General features: G+C 49.0%; 1 protein-coding gene across 1 annotated transcript in view; it reads right to left on the reverse strand.

Moving 5' to 3' along the window:
• LOC103782666 (actin, aortic smooth muscle) overlaps nt 1–16,042 on the reverse strand; it is a 36,151-nt gene that overhangs the window by 9,523 nt on the left and 10,586 nt on the right. The window contains exons 3-4 of the mRNA XM_055093719.2: nt 7,001–7,127; nt 1,218–1,346 (exon numbers count right to left, since the gene is read on the reverse strand). Coding sequence (XP_054949694.1) covers nt 1,218–1,226 — 9 coding nt within the window. The 5' untranslated portion in view covers nt 1,227–1,346; nt 7,001–7,127. The remainder of the gene's footprint in view (nt 1–1,217; nt 1,347–7,000; nt 7,128–16,042) is intronic.

Raw genomic sequence — 16,042 nt, forward strand, 5'->3', positions numbered from 1 at the left:
CCCATGCAGAGGAAGCACCCCACGGCCACCTGATACTGGCGCCTTGGAAGGCGCTCCTCCAGCCCCAGTCAAGCCTGCAGCCAACACAGCCCCTGAGCTGTGGCAGCCACTTGAGACCCTGAGCCAGAACCAGCCTGAGGAGTCACTCCCAGATTCCTGACCCACAAAACTGAGAGTGATGACCATTGGCATTTTGAGCCTCTGCATTTGGGGCTAACGTGTGAAGGCAGCATTAAAACATTGTGATCAGTTGAATTGTCACCCCAAAATTCATATTTTGAAGTCTTAGCCCCCGTACATCTGAATGGGACCTTATTTGGAAACAGGGTTGTTGCAGATGCCATCACTTAAGAGGAGGCTGGGTCCCCAATCCCATAGGAAGGAGAAAATGTGGACACAGACACAGACAATGCCACGTGAACCTGAAGGCAGACATCGGGGTGACACATCTGTGAGCCAAGGGGAGCCAAAGACTGACAGCCACCAGGGGAGAGGCCCAGGACACAGGCTCTGGCACGGCCCTGCAAGGAACCAGCTTGGCCCACACCTTGACCTTGGACTTCCAGCCTCCAGGATGGTGAGGTAATGAATTCCTGCTATTGAAGCTGCCTCGTCTGTGGCTGGGACAGGGACACAGTAACTAACAGGTACATCCTCTAAGGCAGTGCACGGCCTGTCCAAATGCACATGGAGGTCCTAGCCAGAACTTCAGTTACTAAGTGAGGGAGCTGCAAGTTCACCATACTTACCACTTCTTAGTGTTTGGGACTGAAGACTTTTTTGCCATTTGTTTGTCTGCTTTGAGACAGGGTCTCCTTCTGTTGCCCAGGCTGGAGCACAGGGGCACAATTGGAGCTCACTGCAGCCTCCACCTCCCAGGCTCAAGCAATCCTCCCACCTCAGCCTCCCCAGTAGCTGGGACCACAGCGGCACACCACCACAGCCAGATTATTTTTTAATTTTTTGTAGGCATGGATTCTCACTATGTTTCCCAGGTTGGACTCAAACTCCTGCACTCAAGCTGTCCACCTGTCCAAAAGTGCTGGAATTACAGGCATGAGCCACTGCGCCCGGCCAGGACTGAGGACTTTTTATCCGTCATCTCTCTCAGCCCTCACAGCAGGGTCTGTGTTAGGAAGGCCTGCACCCCTGTCTCATAGCTGGACCTAGCTAGGGAGGCCTATGAACACGTCCTGCCTGGCAGAAGCTGTACCCACCTTCTCCATGTTGTCCCAGTTGGTTGTTGTTGCCCAAGAAATGGGGTATTGCAGGTTGAGTTTCCCTCGCTTTTTCTGAACCTCCTCTCCAATGAACTAGTCTTCCTCTTCCATCCCCAGCAATACATTCTGAAAGACCCAGGCCAGGACAGATCAGCTTCTAGGGTTGACTGGGGTTGGACTCCCCTGCAGCTGGCTTTCATTTATGGAGACCCAGTGAGCAGTGGCTGGGAGGCCACAGTGGCCTTCGTGGGAGACTCCAAGCCACAGCACCAGCATCCACGACCTCCCCGAGCCCTGTGAGCTATTTCAGAAATGGCCACTAAGAGGTTTTAGCAAAGTACCCACAAGGTAAGAGTGTGCCCGAGGAGTCATTCCTAGGACATTCGTCCTGTCCACTTCGTAGATGAGGAAACGGGACAGCAAGGAGAGAGGCTGCTGCAGAAGGAGAGGTGAGGGGAGATGCACCAGGAATACCACGGTGCTGCTAGAGGATCAAGTCAGTTAAGCCCACCGGCAGGAATGCATTTCATAAGCTGACATCGTGGTAGGAGGGATCGTCACTGCTTCCACATTTGCTTCAGAAGGTTGACCGGGAAAGGGTCTGTGACGTAATTCAACTTCTGTTATTTTTTTAGGAAGATAAACCTGGCTACTTTCATGGCAGATTAAGCTATCCGTTCCATCATTCAGAGGTGATTTTACTTGATGGCCCATGTGTTCATCTGGGTCCACTGAGAAACAGACACCAGGATGGAATGAAAGGTGCAAGAATGTGATTAGGGAATACGCACACATTGGGGACAGAGGGGAGACAGCAGGACAAAGATCGAAGAGACAACAGGCTGCTGTCCAAGTCTGAGCCTGGGTGCAGGGAACAGGGAAGCAGATTGGTGACCTTAGCCACCATGCCGTCTAAGGGAAGCCTTTGCAAGGTTGTTGGAGAGTTCTTGAGCCAGGCTCATTTATCACAGGAGTGCTGGGTTTCCCGAAAATGGGCTTGACTTGCCTTGGTGTCACTGCCATCCTCAGTTGTTGGCTGGGAGCAGCAGGTAGGAAGGATGGCCTCAGTGCAATGGTGCTGTGCCGCAGGGACATAATGGTGCCATGCTGCAATGAGGCCACGGTGCCACGGTGCAGTGACGTCATGGTGCCATGTTGCAATGACGTCATGGTGCCGTGCTGCAGTGACATAATGGTGCCGTGCTGCAATGAGGCCATGGTGCCATGGTGCAGTGACGTTATAGTGCCACGGTGCAGTGACGTCATGGTGCCACGGTGCAATGACGTCATGGTGCCATGCTGCAGTGACATAATGGTGCCATGCTGCGATGATGCCATAGTGCTGTGCTGCAATGACGTCGTGTTGCTGTGCTGCAGTAACATAATGGTGCCATGCTACAGTGACCTCGTGGTGCCACAGTGCAGTGACGTTATAGTGCCATGGTGCAATGATGTCATGGTGCCATGGTGCAATGGTGCATGTGGTGGAACAACCATGCCATGGTGCAATGATGTCATGGTGCCATGGTGCAATGGTGCATGTGGTGGAACAACCATGCCATGGTGCAGCGGCTCAATGGTGCCATGATGCCGGGTGCAAGAGTGCAATGGTGCAGAGATGCAATGGAGCAGTGATTTCAGAGTGAGGCCCCTTCTCCAGGCAGCCACAGCTCAGCTGCTCAGAGCTTTTCTATCTTAGGAGTTTGTCTCTTCAGCAGAAGAGGTTTGGATTTGGGATGAGAATCACCAGCTATGAGACCTGGGGAAAGTCGTGTCCCTTCTCTGAGCCTCCATCTCCTTCTCGGAGCCTCCATCTCCTTCTCTGAGCCTCCATCTTCTCCTCTGAGCCTCCATCTCCCTCTCTGAGCCTCCGTCTCCCTCTCAGAGCCTCCATCTCCTTCTCAGAGCCTCCATCTCCTTCTCTGGGCCTCCATCTTCTTCTCTGGGCCTCTATCTCCTTCTCTGAGCCTCCATCTCCCTCTCTGAGCCTCCATCTTCTTCTCTGAGCCTCCATCTCCTTCTCTGAGCCTCCATCTCCTTCTCAGAGCCACCATCTCCTTCTCTGAGCCTCCATCTCCCTCTCTGAGCCTCCATCTTCTTCTAGGAGCCTCCATGTTCTTCTCTGAGCCTCCACCTCCCTTTTGGAGACTCCATCTCCTTCTCTGAGCCTCCATCTTCTCTGAGCCTCCATCTCCCTCTCAGAGACTCCATCTCCCTCTCAGAGCCTCCATCTCCCTCTCGGAGCCTCCATCTCCTTCTCTGACCCTCCATCTCCTTCTCTGAGCCTCCATCTCCTTCTCGGAGCCTCCATCTCCCTCTCAGAGCCTCCATCTCCTTCTCTGAGCCTCCATCTTCTTCTCTGAGCCTCTATCTTCTTCTCTGTCCAGTGGGAACAATGACCTCTCTTCCTCACACCTCGCCATGGCGCTGCTGGAGGATCAAGTCAATTAAGCCCACCAGCAGGAATGCATTTCATAAGCTGACATCATGGTAGGAGGGATTGTCACTGCTGCCACCTCCTCGAACGTTTCTCAGCCACCCACATCTAAGTGTGGTGGGTAGGCGGTGGGGGAGGGACAAAGTCATGGGTGTGCAGAAGGAACAATGTTTTCTCCAGTTCGAAGTTGCTGTTTGAGATAAAAAGATGGACAGTGCTGGGCCTGGTGTCCTTTCATCAGGAGGCCTGTGGGTCAGAGCGGCTGCTCTACTTGGAAGGGACCCAGTGACTTTGGGCAATGCCTTCATCCTGCCTCTCTGTTCTCACAAGTCCTCCTACGAGGGGTCTCACTGCCATCTTGGCTGCCAGACTTAAGCCTTGGAAGGGGCGTGGGGTGGCGGAGCCCCGAGGGACACCCTGGGTCTCCGTGGCTATGACTTCTTGACTTGGGAGTTAAGGGCACTGCATTGAGCTTGTGGGAAGGGACATGCAGCTTAGATCTAGAAAAAAAGGTGACCTCTCTCAGAGACTGAAACTTACTCCCAGCTGCCCATGAAAATAAAACCAAATCAAGAGCCTAATCTGCTGTGGTTGAGCCAAGCAGTCTGCTGCCCCATAATTCATCTTGGTCATTCATTCTGTTTTGGCAAAAAATTTTCCTCTCGCTGTGATCTTGTGTTTCGCCATCTAGGTCAGCATTCCCCAACCTTTTTGGCACCAGGGACCAGTTTCATGGAAGACAATTTTTGCACTGAGCAGGGCAGGGGATGGTTTCGGGATGATTCAAGTGCATTATGTTTATTGTGTGTGGCCCTGAGCTTGTTTTCCTGCAACTAGGACAGTCCCACATGGGGGTGATGGGAGACGGTGACAGTGCCTGCAGCCTAGCTGGGGTGGATTTGGAGGGGAGAGCCTCGCTCTCAGCAGATGCTCCCTAATGCACCCCCTCTAAGTCAATTCATACTCCAAGGATAAGGCCCCTTCCCTAGAGGAGGGGCTGAGAGCTGAGATGAAATTCCAGATTGTAACTGTAGTGGGTTGAGTGATGCCCACCCCCCTATCATTATGTCCACCTGGAGTCTCAGGTGACTTTATCTGCATCAAGTGTCTTTGCAGAAGTGATAGTTAAGAATCTTAAGATGAGAATCACCTTGGATTACCTGGATGGGCCCCAAATCCAATGACAAGTGTCCCTCTAAGACAGAGGCAGGAGGAGATTAGAGACAGAAAAGGAAAAAGAGAAGGAGGCCATGTGAAGACGGAGGCAGCCAAAGGATGCCTGGAGCCCCCAGGAGCTGGAAGAGGCAGGAGAGATCACCTGCTAGAGCCTTGGGAGGAAACCAGCCCTGCTGACACCTTGCTTTCAGACTCCAGGTCCCCAGAACTATGAGGAAATACATTTCTGGGTTTTTTTTTTTGTTTCATTTTGTTTTGTTTTTGAGATGAAGTCTCACTCTGTCGCCCAGGCTGGAGTGCAGTGGTGCGATCTCAGCTCACTGCACCCTCTGCCTCCCGGGTTCAAGCGATTCTCCTGCCTCAGCCTCCAGAGTAGCTGGAATTACAGGCGTGTGCCACCACGCCCAGCTAATTTTTGTATTTTTAGTAGAGACGGGGTTTTGCCATGTTGCCAGGCTGGTCTCAAACTCCTGACCTCAGGTGATCCACCCACCTCGGCCTCCCAAAGTGCTGGGATTACAGGCGTGACCCACCGCACATGGCCACATTTCTGTTGTTCTAAGCGAATACACGAATATACTAGTCATTGTTATCATCACTGCCATCGTCATCATTGCTAAACACTCCCTATGGTCCAGAAACTGCACCAAACATACATTCACTCATCTCATTTAACCTTCAGGCCGAATCTCTGAGATACATACTTTGGACAATCACATTATGCAAAAGAGATGCCTCTGCCACAGCAGCACCCTTGCGCTGAGTCATGCATGTGCTGAGGACAGGGCTGAGATTGGAGCCTCAGTCTCCCCGGCCCTGAAGCCCCAGCTCTTAACCACTGAGCTCCATAATCCCCAAGCAGCAAGCTGGTTGGCTAGCTTGAGTGCAGGCACCTGCGATTTGCCAGGGTGGTCCCTGCTATGATCCCTGCCACTTGGACAACGAGGAGGAAATCCACTGGCTCCCAGCATCCATGTGCATTTTATCCTCTTAGAGAGGGAGACGGGATTTTCTCCTCTGTCACAGCTCCGGGAGCCAGTGTATCTTGGATAATTAGAAACACTGCCAATAATTTGCTCCAAGTGCTGCAAAGCACAAGAGTGATCGCCATGAGGTCCTGCGACATCTGAGATCTTCCACGTCACGACGCTGCTCCCTACCACGGACGACTGGAACTTCCGGAGGATGAGCTCCATGATCCAGAGCATGAGCTGGGAACGCAGATGCACTGGGGGGTCTTGCCCCCACCACTTTGTCACCATGTGGATTCGAGAAGTCACCTCTCAGAGCAGGTGGTTCCTCTTCTGGGAGAAGAGGCATCTCTGTCCCTACCTGGCATGCAGCCAGGCTCAGACCCACTCGCCCAGTTTCAGTTATGACGCGACTGTGTTGTCCGGGGGAGGGGGATGAGCAGTTGGTTTTTAACGGGGTCAGAGCTTCCATTTGGGAGGATGAGAACATTCTGGAGATACATGGTGGTGAATGTTCTTGATGCCACTGAACTGAGCAGTTAACACAGCTTTACACTGTGTATACTTTACCACAATAGAAACACCTGTGTTTCTAAATTCCCTTGAAACACAGGAAGATCTGGCGATGTGAGATCCACTTGCTGGCATGTCAGAGATGGGCCTCTTGGAGGGCCTGTGTCCCGGTCGCCACCTGCCCTCCTACTGCCTTCCTATCACGGAGGCTGAGTGTCCATTGCCACTCACCCTAATGGACTCCCATTTACCCTAAAGGCAAATTGCTCCTTCTCCGTGTCCATACCTCTCTGAACGTGAGAAGAGCCAGAGATGGGAGACGGGCAGTAAGACTGATTTTTCACAATGCATCCACTTTACTGATTTACACATCGCTGCTCTCTCTAAGCCTGCGGCTCTCAGAATGGGCCGCATGCTGGGAGTGGTGAGAGGGGCAAGGCCTTGCCCACCCCATCTCCCACCCCGGACCAGCTGAGGCAGAGACTCTAGGTGGCCCAGCCATCTGTGTGTTATCAAGCCAGGTGCTCCCGACTTGGATTTGTGGAGGCACGTTCGCACCCACCACGCCCCGCTCAAGGGATTGCCTTGGCCGCCCTGTGGGAGAGGGGATGGGGTTGACCGGGCCGGCGGGCCACCTCTGGATGAGCAGCACCCCACAGGGAGGAGACCCCGACATCACTCACATCGTGCCGAAGTTTCCCGAGGACAGTGGGGAACACGCCCATTGGGCTTTCCATTCCTGCAAATCCCACCTTGCTGAAGCCAGAGCCGTAGTCACAGATGAGGGGCACGCTGTCCACGGCAGTGAGGCTGGGGGAGAGAACACACAGTTACCCATGCCACTGCATGGCACTGGTCCCTGGGACAGGCACTGTGCTGGGAGTTAAGTTTAGGGCTCATAGCGCCCAGGGGCCCAGGGCAGTGTGGGTGGCCCCCCACACCCAGAGCTGGGCCCTGGGTGGGCAAGAGCCACTTCCAGGATGCCGTGTGCAGTTTGTTGGAAGGGGGTCCTTTCCGATGACCATTTGCACATGGCTGCCCTGGAGAAGGGAGGATTAGGGGGGCCCTGCACTAATGCTTTGGCCTCCACCTGTTTCTAGCAAACTGTGACCTGCTTCGCAGCCACTTATCTGAAGCAGCCCCTCTCCCCTTCGTGGAAGGGGGAGACCCCAAGAGGAGCTGGGGCCCTGGGTGGTCTGCAAGCTGTGGTCACAGACAGATTCCTGACTTCCAGCTCCAACGCTGTCTTATCTGGGAGGCTTCACTGACCTCCTGGCCCTGGTTGAAACCATTCTCTCCCTCTGCTTTGCTTCTAGAGAACATTTTCCATATTTTTGCAAGTTTAGAAAACATGCAGAAAGATACAGAGCATCAAAATCACCTGAGGTCCCCGCCCGTGGTCACCCCTCTGATATTTTGGCATTTCTGTTTTCAACCTACTTTTTTTTAGACAAAGTCTCACTCTGTTGCCCAGGCTGGAGTGCAGTGGCATGATCTTGGCTCACTGCAACCTCCACCTCTCAAGTTCAAGGGATTCTCCTGTCTCAGCCTCCCGAGTAGCTGGGATTGCAAGTGCGAGCCACCACACCCAGTCACTTTTTTCTATTTTTAGTAGAGATGGGGTTTAGCCATGTTGACCAGCCTGGTCTCGAACTCCTGACCTGAGGTGATCTGCCCGCCTCAACCTCCCAAAGTGCCAGGATTACAGGCATGAGTCACCATGCCCAGCCTGTTTTCAACCTACTTTTATGCACTGTATAGGTTTTTAAAAAATCAACTACCCTCAAAAATGAATGAGTACATTTTCTTTTTCGAATATTGCATTGTGATTAAATATTTATTATCACAAATGTTTTCTTCATTTTATAAGTGACTTTTGGATCTTTTTTCGATAAAGAAAGAATACAGGCTCATTGTAGAAAATAGAGAAAACTGTGAAGAAAAACAAAACCCTTTCCAAATCCTGCTAATCGGAAGTAACCTTTGCCAATATTCAGCTCTCTACCCTGACAGTCATCACAGAAAACAGAGGGGTCTCCATTCATCTAGTGCCTCTGTGAACAGCTGTGTGAGGTGCAACTCAGTGGGGCATGAGGGCGACTCTCACTAAGTTGCTAGGTATACACACTACACATATTACAGTATGTACGGTTTTGTGTTAGACTTTTCAGTGGAACATTATAGCCATTTGCATGTTATGGAATATTTGATGGAAACGTTTTCCTTCTAACACCATCTACCACATCTGCTATGAATCCTCTGTGGAGTCTGTAGGTCCTATTTTTTTGGTCACCGTCAGCAATCCTGGGATAATCTCCTTAGTCATCCTTCTTTTTCTTGCATTTTTGATCAGCCCCTTTCCATCACCTCCTTTGAATGACTAGTTGGAAGAGCAAAAATTTTTAAAGGCTCCTTAAACATTTTGCCAAATTGCTGTCCAGAAACGTTGGTCAGTTTGCCACAGCCACATCAGGCCCTTGTCACACGGAGCTGCCATCATCTCTGCAGGCCCCTGTCTCGCATCTCCATGTCAGGCCCATGCCCCCCGCTCTGCGTACTGCATGCTCAGCTGATATGGCTGGATGGCTTTTGAACCCACCTGGTCTCTCATGTGGGGGCTTCATGACCTTCCTCTCTGGAATATTTGCTGGTGTCCCATCTGTCTGCATGCTGACTGTGTATCTGCAGCCAGGCTGTTGCTTCTGGAAGGCCAAGCATCGGCTGCCTGTTCATTCCTGTGCGTCCTGGACATGCAGGGATGGAGGAGGCTTTGGTTACTACAGTTTTGTAGTATATTTTGAAGTCTCATAATGCCAGGTTTGTGCTTTTGCTCAGGATTGTTTTGGCTATTCAGAGTTTTTTTTGGTTCTGTACAATTTTAAGATTTTTCCAATTCTGTGAAGAATGTCCTTGGTATTTTGGTAGGGATTGTGTTTAATCTGTAGATTACTTTGGGTACTATGATCATTTTAACAATATTTCTGGATCCATGAGTATGGGATGTCGTTCCATTTGTTTTTATTTTTTGTCAGTCACTTCTTAAATATATTCCTAGGTATTTCATTTTTCATAGCTATTGTAAATGGCCTCATCTTCTCGATTTCCTTTTTAGCTATTTTGTTGTTTGTGTATAGCAATGCTACTGATTTTATATGTTAATTTTTTATCTTTACTAAATTCATTCAATTCTAAAAGATTTTTGGTAGAGTCTTTAGGATTGTCTATATATAAGATCATATTGTCTGGAAATAAGAATAATTTGACTTTTTACTTTCTAATTTGCAATAGAGCCTGAGACATGAGGGACATTTGACAGCACAGGAAACCCTTGGGTGCATTTCCTGACCTGACCCTCACTGCGGTGATAGGTGTGATGGCCTCGATGACGTTGATAGTGATGATGATGACGATAATGATGACTATGACAATGATTATGATGACAATAATGACAATGACAATGACGATGACAATGATGACTGTGACAATGATGATGATGGCTGTGACAATGATGATTATGACAATGATGATGACTATGACAATGATGATGACTATGACAATGGCGACGATGACATAATGATGACAATGATGATGATGACTATGACAATGATGACGACATTGACAGTGATGACAATAACGATGTCGATGATGATAATGATGACAATGGTGATAACAATGATGATGACAATAATGATAACAGCAATGACAATGATGATGAAAATGATAACAATGACAATTATGATGATGACTATGATGATGATGGCAATGATGACATTGATGATGATGATGATAATGACAATGATGATGATGACAATGATGACATTGATGATGATGATGACAGTGACAATGATGATGACAATGATAATGACAATAATGATAACAATGACAGTGATGACAATGATGATGATGATGGATTGTCTTGATATGCAAGGCATTTCCCCCACGTAAATCAGCAAATACCCAATGTGGGAGCAGACATCCAAATACCTTGCTCTTTCTACCAAGTGCTATGCATTTGGGGCACAGAAATAAATTGATTCCAGGCCTGGTCAAGCTGTTTTCGTTTTTCCTTTGGTACAATAGCATTTGCATTCTGATGTCAAAGATGTGGTTTTTCCTTTGTTTTGTTTTAAATCATCTGATGTTGGCTTCCACTCCCAAAGAAAGAGGGAAATGAGGCCATAAATAATTGCCCTGCTCTCCTGAGCCAAAATATTTTCATCTGGGGTGTGTTGAGTGGAATAAAAACTGGTTCAGTGCAGGAAAGGCTTTTGCCTCCAATGGGCTGAATCCGAGTTTGCCCCAGCATGGTGTGGCCAACCAAGCAGCACGCTTCTACTTTACTCCAAATCCTCATTGATCTGAAACTTACTTGTGAATCCAAATATTGACTATCAATGCACAGAAGTAAAAATCTAAAGAAAGCATAACAGAAATCGGAAGAGGCCAGCTGCAGTGGCTCACACCTATAATTCTAGCACTTCAGGAGGCCAAGGAAGGAGGATTGCCTGAGCCCAGGAGTTCAAAACCAGCCTGGGCCACATAGAAAGACCCCATCTCTACAACAAATTAAAAAATTATCTGGGAATGGTGGTGGCACACACCTGTAGTCCCAGCTACTTGAGAGGCAGAGGCAGAGGCAGGAGGATTGCTTGAGCCCAGGAGTTTGAGGCTGCAGTGAGCCGACATTGCACCACTGCACTCCAGCCTGGGCAACAGAGCAAAACCTTGTCTCTAAAAAAAAAAAAAAAGAAGAAGAAAGAAAGAAAAAGAAAAGAAATCAGAAAAGATTGCTCAGCTACTGAGAAAAGAAACTGTTGGTTCACATCACTGACATAGAAAAGGAAGGAAAGAAGGCATTGCCCTGTTTCAGGTTCTGTGCTGGGGACATAACTAATACCAGGGAGAGAACTGGTGACAAACAGGTGCAGAGAGGTAAGAGGTGGAGCCCACCCATAGTCCAGGCAGGGCCCCTCTGTGTCATTGCTTCTGCATGAGGCCACTGTGAGGTGCCTAGCAGAGGTCATGGCCTCTTGACCTAGTTGGGGCTTCTGGAAGCTGGCCCAGCAGCCTCCTAGAGCCTCTGCCTCTCTTTCCACTCTAATCCTGCTCCAGTCTTAAGATTTGGATGAGGTGGCCCCTAAGGGCTCACAGGACCCATGCTGGCCAGTAAGATTATTCCACTCCTTGGCTACTAAAGTTGGCTAAATAATGGTCCCTGTCCTCACACCACATCCTAATGTGTATATGTGTATATGTGAGCTTCCATGGCAAAAGAGACTTTATAGTTGTGGTTAAGTTATAGATCTTGAGATGAGGAGATTGCCCTGGATCATCTGGGTGGACCCTAGGTAATCATGAGAGTCCTTGTAAGAGGAAGCAGGAGGTCAGAGTCAGAGAGACTGGAAGATGTTATTATTGCAGTGAGCCAAGGCATGCAGGCACCTCCAGGAGCTGGAAAGGGCAAGGAAATGGGTTCTCCCAGTTCCTAGAGCCCCCAGAGGGAAAATGGCCCTGCAGACACCTTGATTTTGGCCCACTGAAATCCATTTCAGACTTCTGACCTCCAATACATTTCAATTGTCTTAGGTCAAAGTTTGTGTTGATTTGTGATGGCTACCCTTGACCAGGGTGGGCATGTGATGCCAGCCATGGTTTCTTCCTGGGATCTTGGTCATCTCTCAGGAAGGATACTCTCTTCCCTTGGATTAAGGATCTGGGAGAACCTAAAGTGAGCCTGGAGTTGCCCTTGTAGCTGCCTTGCGGCCCCACAACCAGAGCTTCCCTGAGGAGGAAGTCAGCCCTCAGGAAGCAGAGGAGAGACATGAGGAACAGAATTTTTACAGTATCATTGGAGCACAAACCTCAGCCTGCCCTGCACTGTTCAGCCCAGGGAGCCAACAGAATTTTTTCCTGCCAAATGGGTCTGAGTTGGGTTTCTGTCACTTGCAACCGAGACAGTCCTGACCGATTTTTAGCAATTGGGCTTCTTCCTTGGTCCTGGGCATTAGAGCTTCATTGGATGGAATGCCCAGAAAATCATTGGAATTAGAGATATATGATTATCCTCTGAAAATGCTCTTGTAGATTTAGCTTAAAGTAGATTAGGTCAGAGGTGATTAATTCTGAATCAAGGGTTATCAGTATTCATTCAGCAAATATTCACCAACTGCCTCCTAGGGGCACGGTGCTGTTCTAGAGTGAGGAGACAGTGAGGAGGATTCAGACAAGTTTCTTTCCCCATGGGCATGCTGGTCTCCCTGGGAAGCCAGATATTATATGGAATTTATTTATTTATTTATTTGAGATGGAGTTTCACTCTTATCGCCCAGGCCAGAGTGCAATGGAGCCATCTCGGCTCACTGCAACCTCCACCTCCTGGGTTCAAGTGATTCTTCTGCCTCAGCTTCCCGAGTAGCTGGGATTATGGGCATGCACCACCACACGCAGCTAATTTTTGTATTTTTAGTAGAGATAGGGTTTCACCATGTTGGCCAGGCTGGTCTCAAACCCCTGACCTCAGGTGATCCACCTGCCTTGGCCTCCCAAAGTGCTGGGATTACAGGCATGAACCACCGCACCTGGCCCAGAATTTATTTTTAAATTAAAAAGTCATTCAAAATTTTTCAATTGTGATCAGTGCCATTGAGGCTGCCTGTGCATGTCTTGTGACGTCACTTGTCCTGCCTGGAGCATTGACCTATGAATGCAGTGTGCAAATGTCTCAGAATAGCAGTGACGCACACGGGGGGAGATGCCAGAAACTTCTGGGCCAAAGTGGGTCAGGGCCCACCAGCTCTGTTTGGGTGACCATGCATAGCCAAGCCACACACTCGTGGTCCTCTGGAGATGTTGGTCTTGATTGTTTTCTGCTGTGGGCTGTCCTGTGCCTTGTAGGATGTGTAGCTGCCCCCCAGCTTCCACCCACTAGATCCCTGTAGCACCCTCCAAGTTGTGACAACCCAAAATGTCCAAGCTTTGCCAAGTGTGCCTGCAGAGGGAGTGGGAGGTGGACAAAAGAGTCCTGGCTGAAAGGGAAGGGCCTTCATGATGCAGACCTGTGGAAGCCAGGTGGGAGGACAATTCCAAGGGGTGAACCAGTTAGAACCAGATTTTCCAAGCTTATGAAATACTTTCCTCACCAGGGAAACCATCACACCAGATCTGATACTATCATTGTTTCTCTCCATCTTAATCCAAAATCATTTATTCCATCACAAGAAGAAAAAATCAGGAAGTTCAATATGTCCCAGGCAGCTCTGACATCATCGTGTCCTGCTGCACCATCGGGCACATCATGCCTGACTCCCCCCAAGGCTGCGACAGGAGACATTCTTCCTGCTCAGGACTCTGGTGTTCCTGATGGGTCCTGTGCCTGCTTGAGTCATGTGGCTGCAGAGAAGAGGACTGATGTGAAGACTTGTGTTTAGTAAACTGTACAGTGCTGTACATACCTAAGGAGTGATCATAATAATAATATCAAGGAGTTATCTCTATTATATTTTGGGCAATTTGAATTTCCCAAAAGGGAGAAGTTGGGGAGGGACAGAGAGAATGAGAGTGAGACAGAGAGAGAGAAAGAGAGAGAGCGAGAGATAGATTGTGAGAAGGGGATGTTGGAGTGTTGGAGAGGGTTAGAATTGGAAAATAAGTTGGTAGACTGAAGTATTTGCAAGGCATTGTGTGAGCTCCAGGATGGATGGATAGATGAGTGAATGGATGGGTGGGTAGATGAATGAATGAATGATGGATGGATGGATAGATGAATGGATGAATGGATTGATGGATGAGTACGTGGGTTGATGGGTGGGTAGATGGATGATGGATGGATGGATGGATAGATCGATAGATGGATGAATGAATAGATGGATGGATAGGTGGATGGGTGGGTGGATAGATGGATGGATGGGTGGATAGATGAATGGATGAGTGGATGGATAGGTGGGTAGATGAATGAATGAAGGTTGGATGGCTGGATAGATGAATGGATGGATGGATGGGTGGGTGGGTGGATGGATGGGTAGATGGATGATGGATGGATAGATAGGTAGATGGATGAATGGATACATGGATGGGTGGGTGGATGGATGGATGGGTGGGTGGATGGGTGGGTGGATAGATGGAGGGATGGGTGGATGGATGGATGAATGAGAGGATGGGTGGATGGGTGAATGGATGGATGATGGGTGGTAAGTCCGTGGATGGATGGATGGATGGATGGATGGATACATAATGTAGTCATTTCTATCCTTGCATCTCTTATACCTCTCTAAGTTTAGACAGGCTTGTCTTCACCTAGTCCATTTTTTAGAAAGAAATCTTTCAAAACAGGCCTTATAGAAAGAGAAATGATGTATCTGCCTACTCCCTACACAAACTTTCTACGATCCTGGCATCCCTTTATAACAAAGCATAGTTCAACCCTACAAGTGTGCATTGAATACTAACTTATTACATTACTTTAGCGAGTTCTTGGATCTCTCCAAGTGCACAGAGACGCCCTTGGGGGTCCCACCTTTGTCCTCTCTTCTCAAAGAGCCTGAACATCCCTGATGCCCTGTGGATGAGATCTGTTCTTCTCATGGGAAACAGATAGGATTCACAGAATTTAGCTACTTTGTTTTTCTTAAGCAAATTATACTAAGATCCATGTGGCAATGTCCCAGAAGAGAGACCACATAGAGTTGCAAGGGAGCAGAACATGTACTGCTTACATCCTTCCTCTCTTGAGAAGTTGTGCCGGTTGGCTTCCAATGTTTCTGATTGAAAATAGGGTGAAGCAAACCCCAGATGATTTAAAGGGGCTGGGATAGGATGTTCCCCAAGGCACTACCACAGGCTCTGGGCAAAACCCTGTTTCTGCTCTCAAAAAGCTCCCAACTCGTAGGAGAAAAACATTTGTAAAAAAGAAATTAATGCAATGCGACAAGGGCTGTAAAAGGAGGCAACAAGGTGAGTTGAGCTTTGAAGCCTTGAACAGATTCTAGGCAGGGACAAGCAAAAGCCCAGAGCTGGGCAGGGAGTCCTTGGAGACGTATGTGAAGGGACATTCCAATGATCTTGGGTGTCCTCCATTCTTTACGCCCCCAGTGCTGTCACATCTGTAGGGGTTCACTGAGACATTTATAACAGCCACATGGAGATGACTTTCTTGTGCCAGACACTCTCTAGATTAATCCCGCTAGCCTCTCAGCGACCTTCTGAGGCTGGGTAGCATCAGTCTCATTTTTTCTGTGGAGGGATCAGGCTCAGGGGAATGAAGTGAGAACTCCAGCTATGAAAGCTGGAGCTAAAAATTTGATGCCAAGCAGCCTCATTCCCTATCCTTTCTTTCCACCTGAGTGGTAAATTGCAAACAGCCATAGATTCCTTGCAGCTGCTCTTGTTACGAAGTGGAGCCTATTTTCCCATGCTTAAACCTGGACTGGTCTTGTGACTCCTTTGATGGGTACAGTGTGATGAAAGTGACATTGTGTGAGCTCCAAACATAGTCATCAGAGGAGCTGCAGCTTCCTCCCTTGCTATGTTCAGACCACCCTGGTGTGGGAGCTGGAGTTAGCCTCTTGGAGGAGGAGAGGCCACGTGGAAGAGAACCAAGATGCCCAGCCAACAGCCAACCACCTGCTAGACATGTGGCTGAGGCTACCTTGGATAATCCACCATCAGATGACCTGTGAGGTGACCCCCACCCCCAGGTGCACAAGAGAGCTCAGAGAGACCAGCCAAAC

This window comes from Pan paniscus, chromosome 9 (assembly GCF_029289425.2).
Source record: "Pan paniscus chromosome 9, NHGRI_mPanPan1-v2.0_pri, whole genome shotgun sequence".
Lineage (NCBI taxonomy): Eukaryota > Metazoa > Chordata > Mammalia > Primates > Hominidae > Pan > Pan paniscus.